This window comes from Ahaetulla prasina, chromosome 2 (genome assembly GCF_028640845.1).
Source record: "Ahaetulla prasina isolate Xishuangbanna chromosome 2, ASM2864084v1, whole genome shotgun sequence".
In the NCBI taxonomy this organism is placed as follows: domain Eukaryota; kingdom Metazoa; phylum Chordata; class Lepidosauria; order Squamata; family Colubridae; genus Ahaetulla; species Ahaetulla prasina.
The window spans coordinates 278093058-278113300 of NC_080540.1; the positions used below are offsets into that span (position 1 = coordinate 278093058).

General features: G+C 36.6%; 1 protein-coding gene across 1 annotated transcript in view; it reads left to right on the forward strand.

Moving 5' to 3' along the window:
- The window catches only part of FYB1 (FYN binding protein 1), a 91301-nt gene that overhangs the window by 56779 nt on the left and 14279 nt on the right, over positions 1 to 20243 (forward strand). Inside the window, exons 8-16 of the mRNA XM_058170998.1 lie at positions 1707 to 1863; positions 4969 to 5113; positions 5805 to 5827; positions 7188 to 7251; positions 8288 to 8425; positions 9758 to 9789; positions 10927 to 10996; positions 11166 to 11280; positions 14343 to 14505. Of these exons, the coding sequence (XP_058026981.1) occupies positions 1707 to 1863; positions 4969 to 5113; positions 5805 to 5827; positions 7188 to 7251; positions 8288 to 8425; positions 9758 to 9789; positions 10927 to 10996; positions 11166 to 11280; positions 14343 to 14505 (907 nt within the window). The remainder of the gene's footprint in view (positions 1 to 1706; positions 1864 to 4968; positions 5114 to 5804; positions 5828 to 7187; positions 7252 to 8287; positions 8426 to 9757; positions 9790 to 10926; positions 10997 to 11165; positions 11281 to 14342; positions 14506 to 20243) is intronic.

Consider the following 20243-nt stretch of genomic DNA (forward strand, 5'->3'; position numbering starts at 1 on the left):
CTGCATTCTAATCACTGCGCCAGCAGGGCTCAGCAGATATTAATAGCACAATGTTATAAATAATTGAAAAATACGAGGAGCTAACAGAGAATGTCTGGAATTTTGAGATCATGTTGTGTGTTTTCATAAAATGGCTGTCTTCTGGTTGAGTTGCCATGGTAGATGGGTTCAGTCACAAAACCTCTAATTACTATAAAGTTAATTGATGAAGTTGATCTTCACCACAACCTCTAGCTTTCCAAGATGGTCTCTATTAACTCCATTGACATTTGTTCCTTTTCCACATAAAAGCACTAAGCTCCGACCCCAGCTATTTTTATGTTTTGAAAATATTTCTGGAACTTATGTGGCAGCCAAAGGAAATTTTATGGAAATGAAGATGACTTTTTAGCATGTTGGTTCTTCATTTATGGAGTTGTTTTAATTAAAAGAATTTAAAGAACCTGGTGGAGACCAAGGAATATTTTGTACCATGGGTATCTGGTGGCCTTATCACAAGTTATCTAGCAGAAATTGCCATTTCATTTTTCTTTTGATTTTTGATTCCATCAACTCCCAGATATTAATTAATGTTAATTAACTAATCAAACTTAATTAGTTTGATTTAAGTAGTTTAAATAGTTAAGATAAACTTAACTAGCAAATTTTCTTCATTACTTACACCTGTGAAAAATAACAAAGACAGCTCATTCAATAAGAGGTATATAATAGTCATAGTCCATATTTCACATAAATCCACTCCTCTAACCTCAGTATCTGTCAATTAACCATTTGTAAACGAGTTCCCATGTTATAAAATATTCCGAGTTCTCTTTTCCTTTGATTTTTAGAGTTAACCTATCCATTTCTGCACATTCCAGAATTTTTTGGATTATATTATCATCTGTAGGGGTTTATATGAAATATGGACTACATGAGAGAAAAAAACTGATGAGTAAATATTTTGATGGTTATATAATCAATACTATAATGGGAGATAGTATATTTTTCAATAAAAATTGATATTATGATTTATATGATTATAATAATTATGGTGATGTTTATATGTTAACATTTTTGGACACCTAGAAAATACACTGTTCAGCATAGAAATGGAATATGTGATACAAAACAATAAAAAATATTTATTAAAAAAATAGTCATAGTCCATTGAATCAGATGCTGGAGTTTTTTTGTCTTTATTGTTCTATTGGGGGGAAAAACCCCAAAATGGCCATGTGAATACTTGACACTGTATGGTCACAGTCATTCTAGGAAGTGCTCCAGATCAACGTCTGAACAGAACCTTATACTTCTGTAAGCATGTCAGGTATTTTTGGTGGGGGAAAAAACCCCAATATCCTTGTCATTTCATGCATTTTCAAAAGGGAACTGAGTGTTCCTCCATCCCATTCCAAGGAAGGACAGAAGAACACTACTGACATTTTGTTCCCACTTGAATTTTCCCCTCAGCCGGTTAAAAAAAAACAACCAACCTTGATTCAGAGGACACAACCAAGGGAGGTTATCAAAGCAGAACTTCTAAGCTTCTTTACTACAGGAAAGAGAGAGTGCATAAAGCCCATGGGATGGAGAGGTCTCATTCTCATAACAAACACGTTTTAGTATTATATTTAGTATTATCTTCAAGCTATGATTTGGTTTTCTCTTTCTCTCACTCTCCCTAAGTACTCAAACCTAACTGCCTATCTTCATCTTTTATGTAGCTAGAAGGTCCCATTGAAGTTATTCACCAGGCACGAGCTTCCACAGACTTCAAAGGAGGAAAGTATGATCTGTCATTCAAACAAGGAGATCTAATTGAAATACTTCGTATCACAGACAATCCAGAAGGGAAATGGTTAGGAAGATTAAAAGACTCATGTAGGTATACTATAATGGGAGATAGTATATTTTTCAATAAAAATTGATATTATGATTTATATGATTATAATAATTATGGTGATGTTTATATGTTAACATTTTTGGACACCTAGAAAATACACTGTTCAGCATAGAAATGGAATATGTGATACAAAACAATAAAAAATATTTATTAAAAAAATAGTCATAGTCCATTGAATCAGATGCTGGAGTTTTTTTGTCTTTATTGTTCTATTGGGGGGAAAAACCCCAAAATGGCCATGTGAATACTTGACACTGTATGGTCACAGTCATTCTAGGAAGTGCTCCAGATCAACGTCTGAACAGAACCTTATACTTCTGTAAGCATGTCAGGTATTTTTGGTGGGGGAAAAAACCCCAATATCCTTGTCATTTCATGCATTTTCAAAAGGGAACTGAGTGTTCCTCCATCCCATTCCAAGGAAGGACAGAAGAACACTACTGACATTTTGTTCCCACTTGAATTTTCCCCTCAGCCGGTTAAAAAAAAACAACCAACCTTGATTCAGAGGACACAACCAAGGGAGGTTATCAAAGCAGAACTTCTAAGCTTCTTTACTACAGGAAAGAGAGAGTGCATAAAGCCCATGGGATGGAGAGGTCTCATTCTCATAACAAACACGTTTTAGTATTATATTTAGTATTATCTTTCAAGCTATGATTTGGTTTTCTCTTTCTCTCACTCTCCCTAAGTACTCAAACCTAACTGCCTATCTTCATCTTTTATGTAGCTAGAAGGTCCCATTGAAGTTATTCACCAGGCACGAGCTTCCACAGACTTCAAAGGAGGAAAGTATGATCTGTCATTCAAACAAGGAGATCTAATTGAAATACTTCGTATCACAGACAATCCAGAAGGGAAATGGTTAGGAAGATTAAAAGACTCATGTAGGTATACTATAATGTGTGGAAATTAAGAGAATTTATGCTAACATAATGATGAAAGAATATGAATTTTCCCAAGGATATAGTTCTTGTATCTCTGCATTTGCTTCTGTATGTATTGCATTTATTTATGTATTACATTTATTTATTTATTTTAATTTAATGTATATGGCCATCCATCTCACACATGATGACTTTGGGCAGTGTACAATAAAACCAAAAATTGAAACTTATTATAAAACCATTTAAAACATGTAAATACTAAAACATAAATAAGAACAAGATCTTTTCAAAATCAGAATGTTATACATGGGGAGCCAAGGGACAGGCTCCCTGCTACCTCATGAAAATACACACACACACACACACACACACACACACACATACACACACACACACATTTTGCGGGCTTTCCGGAAGACCATAAGGGTCAGGGTCAACCTCAACTCAGGGAGTAGTTTCAAAGAACGAGTGCCATGGCAGAAACAGTTCATCTTCTAGGTTCCCTCCTTAACTGAGAGGGCCCAAAATATGTCTGTCCTGCCAAATCTTTGCTGTTCTCTCCTGCCATATTATTGCTGTTCTTGCTCATCCCACTTCTAGAATTGTGAGAAATTCTAATAGCAATAGCACTTGGACTTATATACCGCTTCACAGTGTTTTAGAGCCCTCTCTATGGGCATGCGTGCCATCACCCCAGCCCAGTTCCATCGCGTTTCTCCCACAGGGAGGAGAGAGGGAGGGAGGGAGGGAGGGAGGGAGGGGAAGAGAGAGAGAGAGAGAGAGAGAGAGAGAGAGAGAGAGGAAAAGAGAGAGGTGGAAGGGAAAGAGAGAGGGGGGGAAGGAAAGAGAAAAATGATATTACAAAAGTTTTCAAAATATTTCAAAAAGCAGAAAAAAAATCAAGAGACATAAGAGTGCATTTATTATGGTTTTTTTAGAACAATTAGCTGAACTCTGCCTTGTTTGTCATTATTTTAGGTAGTAAAATTTCATTATTCAGGTTAAATAGCTGTATTAGCACTTTGTGATAAATAAGTGGGTTTTGGGTTGCAGTTTGGGCACTTGGTCTCTAAAACCATTCACTATAACCATTCAGAAGGAACAAATGCATAGGCTGGCTCATAAAGACAGGGGGTTACTCCCAAATCCCTCCCTTTCTCTTTAAGAAGAAAATGGTTTGTCCTTCTAAAGCAGGGTGAAACATCTACCCTTCACCTCAGATTTAAGGTAGAATTTGCACAAATCACATATTGATGAAGACACAGTTTCAGCAGTTCTTTATACTTTAGAGAAATAGGAAGATGCTACTCAAGAACTGTAATCTTTATTTATATTGATGTGCATGTTTATATCTACTCTGATGTTTATTATATTTATACAAATCGTAGCTATTATGTGTTGGATGCTTCTTGGGATCTCGGATCAGCTGAACCATCATAGCCTACGATCTTCTCAAAACTTTTTTTATGGGAGATTCTGTTATAGCACTCTTAGCAATGTTAATACCTTTGTATTTTTAACTTTCTCTACCATGTGAGTACCTATTTTTGCTTTTTTTTCATAGTTAAGTCTTGTGATGTTGATCTAAATCTCAAGGAAGAGTTCCCTTTGTCTTACACTCTTTGTACTACAGGTGTAGGTGGACATGCTACAGAATTAATTTTATTTTTATCAGCTTTTCTTTCAAGGCCATATAATGCATAGATTGTGGATGATCTTCCTATCTCACATGCTGGGCTTAAGAGGGTTTATTATGCTAACATTTGGTATTCATAAAATTGTACCTGGACTGTCTTGCTTCAGATTACAGATAAGAGGTTACATAATGGAAAAATATTATGTACAATGTTTCTAGAACATTAATATAGGAAGGAGAAAGATCCTAATTCAATTTTTCCTGTGATAAACTTGATTTCCATGTACTATGTCTTATTTATTTCTCTATGGAAAAAACATAAACCAGAGAACCCTGGTACTGACCAAAATCAAATTTATAATCTCATCTATAATCTCATCTGAAAAACAGTGCAATTATTTTTCTAATTCGGGTAAGGTATATTCTGCATCTGTTGAATTAGCAGGATTTCACTATCTCTTTGTCCTATACCACAATACATTTTGCATGATGATTTTTCAGTTCCTAGATGTGTCTTTTTATACTGGAGCAACCATATCACCAAATGATATTTGTTTTAGATGGCTACATTAAAACTACCATGGTGGCAATTGACTACGATACATTAAAAAGGAAGCCACGGCCTCCCGTGCACGTTCAGTCAAAGCACCCAGACAGTGATCAAGAAGTATATGATGATGTTGGAGACCAAGACAGTATCAGCAGGTATGTCACATATTTGTGAATAAAGTGATGAGCACCCCATCTAAACCCTAAATACTATCATCAGTTCTGTGTAGTCCAATCTCTTGTGCTGATTCATCCTTCCACATCTTTAGACACTCCCCAACCTGTTTTTTCCAGAGGACTATAACAACTGTACACTACTAGTGCCACTAAAATTGGCTTTTCAAAAAAAGTGCATATTTTAATTCCAAATGAGTAATAAATGGGAAGCTGACATTGCTGTAAAGCACGCTTTGCCTTTTGAATCCGGATTGTTGCACAGCCTTAGTTCACTTTAAGGAAAGATGTCATATCTGACCCAGCCACTAAAACAGCCATTGGCTAGATTTGCATAGCACACTGGCTAGAATGTAGCCAGCTTTGTGCCAATAATCTGTAGAATAAAACCATGGATCAGCTAAACATCTGTAAGCATGTTGTACAAACAAAACTGTTCTGTATAGAACACCCTTGTATCAACCCATGACAGGTTCTTAAAATTCCTAAGATCACTATTGGTCCAAAAAATATTGTCATTTTTCTCAGCAAAGAGTTATAGAGATTAGCAACAGTATGAAAATAATTGATGAGAGTGATCAACCCTTAACGTGACTTTGCATGTTTGTGAAAATGCATCTGGTTTTCTTTCCATTCAATGTTTTGTTTTTCTTTGTTTGTTTTATGGACAAAGCGGAAGTCAGAGTGCCGTGGGAGGTGAGTTCTCCTTTTTATTAAAGTCTTGAAATAATGATCATCTCTAACATCGTATTGTTCTTTTGTGATGCTCTTTTTCACAGTAGAAACTAGAATTGATCCATGTGAAGCATAATCTGTATTTCCAATAATGCCTTTGGGCCCCGATGTAGATCCTAGAGGCATTCTTGGAAAATAAAATAGTGGGTGGTTATTGTGCAAGGCTTTGTTTATCTTTAAGTATATGAGGAGATTGTGACTGACCAACCAACTATTGTTGTCCTCAAAAGGTTGGAAGCCCTTCAGTTTTAGTTTGTTTGTCAGCCATTCCAGAATGACTAAGCTGTGATTTCTACATCTGTTTGAATGTTAGTCATATCAATGATTTGCCTAATAATGACTGACAGAATTAACCCCAAATGTTTGAATTCACATAAGATTCTCAACTACAAACAATGGATGACCAAGTAACTGGAGTAGTTTAGAATGGGAGCAGCTCCATCTTAAGAAAATAATCTCAAAATAAGATGATGTCATAACATTTCACCAGTTTTATTTCAGAGTAAAATGATGACTCAAGTTTATAACAATTGGAAAATGACCTGTTTGTACAAGAAAAAAAAATCAATCAATTCATATATTAATGCTCCCTTTACTAAAATGTTTAACAAATCAAAACTTCTCTCTCTGACTTCCAAGCAAAGTCAGAAAAGTTTGCCATGTGCTAAATATTCAGGGTAAATGCCTTTATTCTTTAAACAATGAGCATAAAATAAAGTTTTAACCATAATCATCGTGTTTGTTTTAAAACTAAATAAATTTTAACTTTTTAAACAATAGCTGCAAATGGAGAGAGCTAGTAACTACTGAATCAACAAGTTACAGTAAATTACTCATTTGATTAGGTTCTTCCCAGACATTTATTCAGTGTGACTTAATCCAGTATCAAATCCATCCAAGACATTCCATTGCACAGGGAGAGACCAAGGGGGTGCTAATTCTTAATGGTCAACAAGATGCCAGCTTAGATTCCATTCCTTTAAAGAACAGCATTCTTTTCTGAGTGGGAATGATGAGATCTGTAGTCCAACATGTGTGGAAAGCCCCAGCTTAGACAAGGCTAAAACTGAAGATGTATTCTGTAAACTAGGATATCTGTCCATTTGAAATCTGAACTCAGTGAGATCTACTTCTGAGTAGAAATGTATTGGATACATTTAAATAACCTTAAATGTATTAGGGTATATGTATTTATATTTTAACTGTTCTGTTGTTGTTCCTTGAACTTATAAACTCTTCTTGCTTCAAAATGTTAAACTAAAAGATGAATTGATTCATAAACTCCATTTCTCCCAATTTCTTCCCCATCCCCTTAAAACAGGGTTTCCGCCACCTCCACCAGATGACATTTATGATGGAGTAGAAGATGATGAGATTCCAGCAAAGTAAGTATGAATTATAATTCATAATCCCAAAAGCTTTATCCAAAAACTTTCTACTATTGACCTCACCCCATTCCTAAGAGGACCATAAGAGGCGTGCATAAGAGCACAAACGTGCCTACCGTTCCTGTCCTATTGTTTTTCTTTTTTCTTCTTCTTATATATATATATATATATATACTGTATATGCTTATACCTCCTTATATTTCTTCATATATATGTTTATATACTATATAATTTTTTGTGTGTGATGCTTATGTATATTGTTGTGACAAAATAAATAAATAAATAAATAAATAAATAAATAAATAAATAAATAAATAAATAAATAAATAAATAAATAAAATTACCCACAAAGTGTTAGCTCAAGATGTAAATTTGTTAGGAAATTAACAAGTGACATAATGGGTGAATTTTGCAAGTTGTTTAAAATGAAATTATAGACATGTTTATCCATAAATTGGTTTCTGAACTCAATCCTGTGAATATTTCCTTCACCATGTCCCATGGAATTAATTGACGTTTCCTCCTATGGATACAAGTTTAGGACTGGGTTAAAGTCATGAGTCATATGTGATTCTCTTCTTTGTTATTATTATTATTGTTGTTGTTGTTGTTGTTGTTGTCATTTTAGCCCATTTCATGCATTATAGAGCAATTAATCCCAATGTACCTTCATATCATATTCAATCACCTTATGATTCTTGATGAAAGTATCTTTTCTTTTATGTGCACTGAGAGCATATGCACCAAGACAAATTCCTTGTGTGTCCAATCACAATTGGCCAATGAAAATTCTTTTCTTTTCTATTCTATTCTATATGGACACTCAAGAACATTATTTATGTTTCCAAATATATCTTAGTTGATCTACACATTTTGTTGGGATGTATACTTTAAATGTTTCAGGCAACTATATTTCATATAGCAAATTATGATATATTAACACCATAATTTGCTATATTAACCCATTAGGCCAAAGTACTTGCTAACATTTTTTTTTATTCTACTATGTAATAATTGTGTGCATACTTCAAAGATCTGTGTCACAGGATGAAGAGAAGAGTGACACCTGGTCCAAGGGGCTTTTGAAGATTTTAAAGGGAAAAGATTACCAAAAGAAAAGTATGCGAGAGGCACCATCCAAAATCAGTGTGACAGAAGATGAAAATTCCTTGTAAGAGACTGCTGTGAAAAGTAACACACGCAAAGCTCACTAAAGCTAATACCACGGATTCATTGATGATTGTGCTCTACTAACCACTTCTCACAGCAGCCTAATAAGCCACAAATCAAATATGCATAAGATAACTCAAGCTATGGAAATACCACTTGACTATAAAAAATTGGGCCTTTCTGTCTGTGACTTGATATCTTTTAACTATCATGGTTGCATGTTAGGCGAAGCGGTTTTTACTATGAAGCAAGGAGAGATGAATAACAGTGTTGGAAGGAATTTTATAGGTCATCTAGTCCAACCCGCTGTTCAAGCAGGAGACCCAATACCATTTCTGACAAGTGACTGTCCAGGCTTTACTTGAAAGCCTCCAGTGGATAAAGCACCCACAACTTCTGAGGGCAAGCTGTTCCATTGATTGATTGTTCTCACTGTTAGAAAATTTCTCCTTATTTCTAGATTTGAATCTCTCCTTGATCAGTTTCCATTGATATTTCCTTGTCTGGCCTTTGGGTGCTTTGGAAAATAGTTTGTCCTCCTCCCCTCTGTGACAGTCCCTCGAATATTGGAATATTGCTATCATGTCACCCCTGGTCTTCTCTTCACTAGACTAGCCATGCCCAGTTTTTGCAACTGCTCTTCATATGTTTTAGCCTCCAGGGCCCTAATCATCTAGATGGCTTCTATTGAGAACAGATTCAGGATACCAATCTGGGTAGCAGAATTAGAAGCAGGCAGACCTGACCTACTGGAATAAAAATTATTGGCCTTGCATAGCTCTAATTCACATTAGCTGGGTTTGACCAGGAAAACATGCTGGTAGAGTATGACTCCTAGTGGAACAATGACAGTGTGGATTTCACAGAATTCCACTGCTAAATAGGAAGCATTCATCAGCATGCTCCTCCTTTAATTATATTGCTTTGATAGCAACAATAATATATTGCATTTATGTAATACTTCGGAACTATTTAAAGCCCTTCCAGTTATTTCAGGCCAAGGTAACAATTTCAGAGTGGTATAATAGCTTTAGAAATAGAAGTCTAATTATAGCCAAGAAACAAAGCCAAGAAAAGTTCATGTGTGAAATAGGTAGAGATTCTTGCTATTATAATATTTATAGATGTGTTATTTAATTATGTAAAGCAAGGATGGATATTTTATGGCTTTCTTGATGTTGAACCTACCAACCTTAGTCTGCAGGTTGAATGACAAAATTTCAAGACAATTGCTTTATATTTTTGTATTTAGCCACATACAATTTAAAGTTATGATAATACCACTCCTTCCATTTCATATATTAATTAAGGTTGTTTCTAAATTTATTTCTAGAAGAAGTCCTTCAGCAAAACAAACAGGGAAGGGTAAGTTGTTGGATGAAATTCTTTGACTGTGGCTGAATTGAATTACAATTACTACTATATCTTCAATGCAGAAATCTGAATAACCGTGAGATGGCAGCAAAGAGATCTTTTAAAATGTAGGCTTTTGCTGCCATCTCATGGTTGTGGCCTTTTGCCACCTGAATATAGTATCTTCAGCTTAGTATTTCTCAAACTGCTTGAGTTTTTACTTCAGCTTTCCTTTGCTTTACAGACCTATGAAGTTTGTAGATGCAAGGATTAATCACAGTTTTACTTTTTTATCATCGTTGTAACTGTGAAGGCCACTAAATGAAGCAGCCACTAAACAAAGCCTATTTGTAACATATTTTAATGTGATATGTAGTTTGAAGCCAGAGACTGTTGAAGAAATATTTTGGGGTATCTGCAGTGACAAGCATAATACTCCTTAGGCAACAAATACTGACAAGCAGCTTTGGGCCTACATAATATTCAGTGAATTGTTTTGAAATGTGTTGCTGCTTCCAAGTAATTCCTGTTTTAAGATTCCAACTCAGTGAGATTAATAGCATCTAGTAACACAGTTTAACAGCAATCACAGGACACAATCCAATCCAAAAATATGTATATACATAAGCCAGTAGTGCCCTGAAATGCATTAGCTAAGTCTTAATTAACTCGGTCAGAATATTTCTAGACTGTTCACACCTCAACTTATGGTTGAGGTGTTGAACATGTTGTTCTGTTAATATAAGAAAGTTCACGTAATAGCCCAGTTTATATTTGTCATGGCATATCATAATACACAAATTCACTGTTACAACATATTACTCAATGTACCTGGCCAGGTTTACATGACAAATATCATGGTAACTTTTGCCTTGTCTAAGCTTTATTTGAATGGCTAAACAATCCAGGAAACAAAAACTGGTTTATTTTTAAACTGCAAAGTTACAGTAATTGAAATTCCAATTCAACTCTAGGAAGAGTTGTGAAGCGCAATTTTAAGATAACATAAAGATAATGTCTTGGTTTAAAGTATGGCTTTTGTCTAAAAGTGAAATCCTAATTTATTATTTTTGTCCAAATTTATCACCAAACTATATGTATAAGCATAACCAATGATAATTATCTTTTATTTCTTCAAATCTATCTTAGATTCTGGAGACAGTGATGTTTACGATGATGTTGAATCCACTGACTTCCCTCTCCCACCAAAAGAAATTAGGCAAGTTAAAATAAGTTTAAAAGTTTGTTTGTTTTCTTTTGTACAGAGTGGGGGCTGGCTGACTTGTTGTATAAACTAGTAAAAACAATTTGCAGTTGCAGCTAAATATATCAATGTAATGCACTGATGGGTTGCTTTTTTTTCCTTTTGTCCTAATGTATTGTTTTAGCCTCGGGAAAAATATAAAATCTTTGAACTTTGGGAGGGGCAAATCTGATGAACGTGATTCACAGAAGTTTAAGAAGATTGACAAAGAAGAGAAAGATTTTCGGAAAAAATTCAAAGTAAGTATTTGTATGATTGAGTGTAAACATCAATATGTTAAATAAACATGTAAGCAATCTTAAACATATCAATGCAACACCTGATCATTATGTAATTTTCCAGCTTCACAAAAGCCCATAAATATTGATAAGGGGTCCAGTTTCCACAAGATGTTGATGTTTCCTAACTATACACATTAATCCCATACCTAAAACTGGTGAAATGGTAAAAGTGTTGACTCAGTGCTTGGAAATTGTCAGGGCTCGAAAGGGTAAGAACAGGCTTTGACCGAATCCCTCCAGGGTTGGATGGCCGTTTTTTTCTGAGCCAAATTCCAGGGAAAATTTGTTTTTGTCTCTGAAAAGAGGTGGTATGCAATTTGACAAGATCAGTTGGTGGCAGTTGTGCCCAGGAAGGTTTTTGAATAGTGACATTTTCTTTTTGCAGTAATAGCAACAATTCTGAATGAGGAAGCCCTGTGCAGTCACCTATGCCTTACAGTAGTTACTCTGCTTGGAATAATGTAATGTGCTGTACAAGGGGAAGTTGTTAGAAAGGATTTGGAAGTTACAGTTGATACAAAATGCAGGGGTTCAGGGATTGACAGGTGTACCCCAAAATAGTGACTCCACTGCTTAAGGAGTTGCATTGGTTGCAAATTGGCTTCTTGCTATGATTTAAGATGCTGTTTGTTGTCTTTAAGGTCCTACATGGCTTCAGACGGAATGATCTGCATATAGTTAGGTTTGATAGATAAATATGTTTGACAAATAAAATATCTCAGGAAGTGAGAGAGATGGGGGGGAAAGATAGAAAATGGAAAGAAGACCACTAAGAAACATTGGTTAAAAAGAGGATATATTTATATGTTGTATGTTATGTGTTTGTCATATTGTGTCATAATAAAATATTAAAAATTTAAAAAGAAAATATGTTAGGAAGTGACTTCTGTATTTATCTGCCTCTGCAAATCAAAATCAAAATTGGGTTGATTCCCTCCAAATCCCTTCTATACAAAAATGCCATTTGTGTTGTGCAAACCTAGCTGTTATGGCTCACACATGGCAGTGAATATTTCACATGACCCATCATATTGGGTCTCTCATTTTCTCTCTTTCAAGCTATAATAACCTTTTTTATAATCTATTCTAATCTAATCATCAAAATCATAAATCAGAAGCAACATTTTAGTCAAAAAGCCCATTAGACGCTTCCATTTTCATTGAACTGAGTGGAGTTCATTTTCTGATAGTAATAGTTAGGTTTAGTTAGATGCTTTAAAATCTTAATTCATCCCCTGTTTCCCTGAAAATAAGACATCCCCTGATAATAAGCCCAATCAGGCTTTTGAGCACATGCGCTAAAATACCCCCCCCCAAAATAAGCCCTCCCCGAAAATATTTAACAGCATGAGCAGCTGGTCCTCGCCATTTCCTCTGGTTAGGGTTAGGGAGACAGAGCTGGAAATCAGGTAAGACAGCAAGAGGAATCCCATCTTGCTCCCCAAAATAAGATCTCCCCGAAAATAAGGCTAAGCGCTTATTTCGGGGTTCAAAAATATAAGACAGGGTCTTATTTTGGGAGAATCACGGTAAAAGCGTACCAAAAAGCATTTCAAAAAGCTGCCTTGAAGAATAATTAGTCTTCTTTCGTTCCCCTGGGAAAAATGTGAAAGTAGTCTTATTTCCCCATTGAAAACACTCTTAGCAAAGCATTTTGTAGGTCTGATAGCAAGAGGAAGTCATTCAATAGTCTCAAGGGAGTGTTCAAGTTTTGATCCAGAGGAAATGCAAATCTCTGAAGAACCTGATGTGTTGCTTGGTTTGAAATTCTCTGTGAATCAAAAAAATTAAAAAAGGATGCAATTTTGTAGGGTGTTACTGCACTATGTGTTTCCTTGCTCACCTATCCACTGCAGCTGCTCTTTTGTAAAACTCAGCACACATAGGACTGGATTACATGACTAATTAATTAAATAAGTCCTCTGATAAATCAGACTAAAGACTAACTAGCTTAGTTTCTTTTTCCACCTTGGTGAAACAGAAACAAAAAAAACCCACTGGGAAGATCAGAGATAGGAGGGTGTTAGGAACTTTTCACTCATGTTCCTTAATGATTGGTCTAGAAACTTAAACTGCATCTCATATTGGAAGTAAAATATTACCATCCTAACTACTAGTTATTAAAAAAATCCTTATTCTCCCAGTTTCTATGTTGTGGCCTGCCAGCGGCCAGCAGAGCTGGTGGCAGATTCAGACAGTGAGGCGGTTGGGGAGGAACATGGGCCAGTCCTGGAGTCTGGGGAAGTGCTCTGCATCGGCGGTAGAGATGGGGCCAGGGCTGTCTGACAGCTGTCAGCTGTCTTCGGAGTCAGACATCAGTGGGGCAGAAGAACAGCTGGAGCCTGTTCCCAGTGTGGGCATGCACACAGCTGCCAGGAGAAGGGAACAGCTAAGGAACAAGGGTCAATTTGGGACTAAAGCCACAGGTGGACTGTGAATGGCCGCTCCCATAAGAAATAAAGATGGTCTTCTGTTCCCCGGGGAAGGCTGTTTTTGCCCTCCTGGAGGCTCCAGGAAGGCCTCTAGAGCCTGGGGAGGGTGAAAACCGGGCCTACTGGAAGTACCAGAAGTTTGGAAATGGGCCCATTTCCAGCCTCCGGAGGGCGCGCAAAGCAAAATGGTTGTTACAACTGGTGAATCCCACCACTGCTCTGTAGTTTTAGGAATGGGATGGAGAAGCAACAGATAGGCCACTGACTTACTGCCCAACTGAAATAGTGTTCTGATAGAGGTCCTATCCAGTTCCTTGCCTGGATCATCAGGCGAGAAGAATAGTTGAACAAAGATCACTCACTGTCTAATCAAATTGTCTTGTACTGTATGCTTTGAGAGGTGCAGCATACTCTGTAGCAGGGGTGGGATTCAGCCAGTTCGAGTTTGAAAGGGAAAATCAAATGAATTTCAGGTAATAGCCTAATCTTCTAACAGGATTACGTTTATTCAACTGTATACAAAGCCAAAAGTATAATTTCAATTGATGTTTAATATTTATTTATGAATAATTCATTTTATTTCCACAGTATGAAGGTGATATTCGAGTTCTGTACACTACTACCGTATCTAAAGCACCATCCCAAAAGAAAAGAGGTTCCAAAGATTTGCAAGTCAAGCCAGGAGAAGTGGTTGAGGTTATTCAAGATGTGGATGATACTAAAGTGCTTTGTAGGAATGAAGAAGGAAAATGTAAGTACTAACACAGAAAGGAAGTTATGAAAAGCAGAAGTGCCCATCCAAATATTTATTTTATTTTTTATTTATTTATTTTGTTGAGTACATATTAGATAATATGTATATAATATAATATAAGTATAAATATAAATATTATATTAAAATATAAGTATAAGCATGAATTGAATACATAAAATGAATACAATTAAAGGGAACATTAGGACAGGGATGGTAGGCACACTGGTGCTCTTATGCACACTCCTTACAGACCTCTTAGGAATGGGGTGAGGTCAACAGTAGACAGTCTTAGGTTAAAGTTTTGGGGGTTTTGGTATGAGACCACAGAGTCTGGTAGTGCATTCCAGGCATTAACAACTCTGTTACTGAAGTCATATTTTCTGCAATCGAGTTTGGAGAGGTTCACTTTAAGTTTGTATCTATTGTGTGCTCGTGTATTGTTGTAGTTGAAGCTGAAGTAGTCATTGACAGATAGGACATTGTAGTGGATGATTTTATGAGCTATGCTCAGGTCATACCGAAGGCGGCGTAGTTCTAAATTTTCTAAACCCAGAATTTCAAGTCTGGTGGCATAGGTATTTTGTTGCAAGCAGAGGAGTGGAGGACTCTTCTTGTGAAATATTTCTGGATGTACTCAATTGTATTAATGTCCGATATGCAGTATGGGTTCCAGACAGATAAGCTGTATTCGAGAATTGGTCTAGCAAATGTTTTGTATGCTCTGGTTAGTAGTGTAATCTTACTGGAGAAGAAGCTATGCAAGAATGATTAGGTTTACAACTCTTAATGCCTTTTTGGCAATGTTGTTACAGTGGGCTTTAGCACTTAGATCATTTGATATGAGTACTCCAAGGTCCTTGACAGAGTGAAGGTCATCTACAAGGTTATGTCCACTTAGCTTGTATTTTATGTTCCGATTCTTTTTGCCAATGTGTAAGACAGAGCGTTTGTTGGTTGAGATTTGGAGTTGCCAATTTTTTGACCATTCTGACTCAAAATCAAGGTCTTTTTGAAGGGTAGCAGCATTGTTGGTAATGTTAAATAGTTTCACATCATCAGCGAAGAGAACTCAGTTACTTATAATATGATCACAAAGGTCATTTATGTATAGTATGAAGAGTGTTGGTCCTAGAACGCTGCCTTGGGGGACACCATTACTTTGCAGGTGGCGCAGCATAAAGAGATTGGTCTGTAATTTTCAACTAGGCTGGGGTCTCCCTTTTGTTTTGTTTGTTTTGTTGGGAAAAAAAGGAAGTTGGAGTTAGTTAGTTAGTTAGTTTATTTATTTATTTATTTATTTATTTTGTCACACAGTATAAAAGCGTAAGCATGAAATAACTATACAATATATAAGTATATATATAAGTATGAGTATGTAATAACTAAATTAATTGAATATAAAGAAAGGAAGCAATAGAATAGAATAGAATAGAATTTTTATTGGCCAAGTGTGATTGGACACACAAGGAATTTGTCTTGGTGCATATGCTCTCAGTGTACATAAAAGAAAAGATACGTTCATCAAGGTACAACATTTACAACACAATTGGTCAATATATCAATATAAATCATAAGGATTGCCAGCAACAAGTTATAGTCATACAGTCATAAATGGAAAGAGATTGGTGATGGGAACTATGAGAAGATTAATAGTAGTGCAGATTCAGTAAATAGTTTGACAGTGTTGATGGAATTATTTGTTTAGCAGAGTGATGGCCTTCGGGAAAAAACTGTTCTTGTGTCTAGTTGTTCTGGTGTGCAGTGCTCGATAGTGTCATTTTGAGGGTAGTAATTGAAACAGTTTATGTCCAGGATGCGAGGGACAGGAAACAATAGGACAGGAACGGTAGGAGTAGAAGTTGTTGAACTCCAACTTCCATCAGCCTTAATGCTTATGGCCAAACATAAGAAATGATGGGATTCATAATCCAATAACAGTTAAAGGACAATAAAAGGATCTTTGTACATTCAAGATCACTATGGGCCATACAGGTATTACTAGCAATAGCTCAAATGGTTTTCAGATTAATTACAGAACATAATTATTTTGAACACTGCTGAATATTTTTATTTAAAATATAATATGTCCTTACTAAGCTCCTATTGCTGATTTTATATTGAGACTAATCTATGGATGGTTAAAATAAACTCCTTCTTTCTAAAAGGAAAAATTGGTTTCAGAGAATATTCATCTATATCTGGAGCGAAGGGCTAAGTTCGTATGTCACACTAAGACACAGCTTTTTTAACCAGGTCTTGTTCATTAAACTCCAATTGGAGAGTTTTATTATAACTATAAGCCAAGCTTTATAAACTATGTGGATTCAATGCCCAAGGCCAAGCCAAACACATCCCATTACTCACTTAGCCGGATTCATGAATCTAGATATTTATGTGGTTCTTAGCCACAAATTTGGGGAATTGCTAGGTTCTTGGCCAGTACCAGCCTGGATACAATTTTGAATGCTTTGCTAGCAGTAGTAGCTGTTTTGTGTTGGAAAAAAGGATTTGCCTGTGTATGTGTGTGCGCATTCCTCGGAGCCGAACGTTACAGTTTGCAAAGCCAGTTATAAGAGAAAGTAGATTTATTTAAAGCAATTGTCAAAGTGTGACCAATGGTACTTTTTCAGTGGGGTGTCTGTGTGACTTTAAGCAGAACATTTGCTTGACAGAGAGCTTTTTGTTTCCATTACTATGTACGAGTAGATGATTTACAGGCATAAAGAAAAAAATAGAACTACTGTATTTACAGTAGTATGATCAAACTTCCCAGTACAGTTTCTTCCTCCTTTCTGTCTCTCTAAAGGCTCTAACTTTATCTACCACTTCCCCAGAGCCATTTGCTAGTGACCGCCCATTCCACTGCTTAGTTACCAATTCCCTCAGCTCTTCCCAATTTGGGGCTTCCTCCAGGTCCCCACATGTCCCTCTGCAGGCAACCCTCTCTGGTCTTAGGCAGGGGTGGTATTCACTTACCTTTGCTACCGGTTCGCAAATGGGAGTGTGCGCAGGGCCTTCCGCACATGCGCAGAGCGTCAAAAACAGGACATGATGACGTCCAGGTGGGTGGGCGGAGCCTCCCGCAGCCAACACTATCGGTTCGGATAGAACTAACTGAATACCACCACTGGTCTTAGGGTTTGGTAAAACATATCCCTTTGTCCAGGTCTTGGCTTCTCTTTTCCCAACCAGTGTTTTTACCCTCTCTCTCTCTCTGGGGCAGGAAATTGGCCAGAACCCTCCCAGTGATGTCTCATTCCAGCCACCATCTTCCCATATGGTCTCTTCAAAGGTTCTCTCTATGTTGTGATGCCTGAAAACAACCAGCTTCAGACATGGCAATGCATTCCTCCACAGCTAAGAAGATCAGATCTTTAGACTCCCACACTTTCAACACTAAGCTTGGCCAATAAAAATTCTACCTCCACCTGCCTCATAAGAGTCCTGGTTAGCAGTAAGGCAGCTCATCTGTTCCCATGACAGCACAGCTGCATCTCAAGGCCATACTTAAACTTCTCCCCATCTTTCTTTCCTTTCTTTCTTTCTTTCTTTCTTTCTTTCTTTCTTTCTTCTTTCTTTTCTTTCTTTCTTTCTCTTCCTTTCTTTCTTTCTTTCTTTCTTTCCTTGCACCAGCAGCCAGCCTGCCCAAAAAGCCCATATTCCACAGCCAATATATGATAAAGAAGAGAGGTTCTTGCTGCTCTCTGAGCTTGGGTTTTTTTTTGTTTTTTTGTTTTTTTTGCAGATGTGTATTACCCAAAGTAGGTAATATCATCAATGCTAGTAAGGAATGGGGTTTGCTTTCAGTTTATATTCTAGTGCAGGGGTGTCAAACTCATGTCATCATGGCTTTGTCACGTGACGTATCGGGACTTTTTTTTCCTTTTGCTAAACCGGGTGTAGGAGTGGCTAGCGTGTGACGCATCTGGCCCACGGGCTGGGAATTTGACTGCCCTGTTCTAGTAACTTGCCCTGTCAATGTTGGTGGAGATTCTTTGGTTGGGCTGTTTACTGTTTGATTGGCAGTTTCTTGATTGGGGTTTACTTTTGTTGTTGTTAACTTTTTGATTGTTGGTCTGATGTTAATCTTGGAGTTAATCTATGCTCATCTGGGTGTTCATTGTTGGTGGGAGATGTTTTGGTCCTTTTTGTTCCAATTTGGGGTTGTTGATTGTCTCTTTTGCATAGTATGTAGATGTTGTTTATTTCTATATGTCTAGATTTCATGCATTCATGCTTTGGAACAAAGGTAGAAAGAAGACCCTGAGATTAGCAGTCTCAAAAGACAAAAGATTGGGTAAAATGAAAGACAAGGGGGACACTGAGTGAATGCCTAACTCTCTGTCTACACCCCAACATCCCATATAGTCAGAAGGAATTGAAGAATCAGTCAATATTTGAAGAATCAGTCAACACTTTCAGTATAGTAACAATAACAGTATAACAGAGTTGGAAGGGACATTGGAAGTTTTGTAGTCCAACCCCCTACTCAAGCAGGAGACCCTACAACATTCTGGATAAATGGCTGTCCAGTCTTTTCATAAAGACCTCCAGTGATGAAGCACCCACAATTTCTGAAATATTGTGTTGCTTGGGGAATAGAATAGAATAGAATAGAATAGAATAGAATAGAATAGAATAGAATAGAATAGAATAGAATTTTTTATTGGCCAAGTGTGATTGGACACACAAGGATTTGTCTTGGTGCATACGCTCTCAATGTACATAAAAGAAAAGATACCTTCATCAAGAATCATAAGGTACAACACTTAATGATAGTCACAGGGTACAAATAAGCAATCAGGAAACAATCAATATCAATATAAATCATAAGGATACAAGCAACAAAGTTACAGTCATACAATCTGTATGTAATATCAAGGATTTAAAAATCAATAAACATACTTGAGCAATGTTAATGAATGCATTCAGGGGAAATCTCCAAAACTCTGACTTGTTCTAGTAAAAGGAAAATATGCATAAAGATAGTTCTGAATGAACAAAGCCTCTAAGGGGAAAACAAGGCAGGTTTGGCTTTCGGTTGTCTGGAACGCTCTTATCTCTTCATTCTAACACACAAAAATGAAATCTTGATATTGTACATCTGTAACAACATTACAGATTAATTTTGTAAATAGAATGATTCTAAGAATGATTTTTAAAAGATACCTTAGGGATCCTTATGGGTTGCATGTCCTATCTCTGTATAAAACATCTTTACTGAAAGAATAGGTATTTTGCTACTTCTCATTTCTATATAGGGATGGGGAAAGTGATAGAATAATAAATAATAGGGCAACTTTTTCTACATTTCAGTCCTTCTTGAACAAGTAAATTATGAGTCCAAATTTCCCAACACAACCTCCAGAATTCTGGGAGTTGCTATCAAACCCACCTGGAGAGTTGAAGGTTGTCACCAAGAAAAAGAATAACCTTGATGAACAGGAAGAAGAGTCACTATCAAAACAATCAGATTTTAAAAAATCTGAGTTGGGCCAGATCTGTAACCAGAGTAAGTGTCTCCGACTGCACTCCCCTCATTCTCATGAAGATAAAAGGAGCGAGAAGGGAAGTGCATTCAGACTTTCAAGGTTCTGCTACAATAAAAGTAAAATTAGTGTGCATGTCTTTACCTTGAAGGTCTGACAAAAGTTTGGTAAATCTTTCATAGCAGGCTCTCCAACCTTGGCAACTTTAAAGCTTGTGGACTTCAACTCCCCGAATTCCTCAGGCAG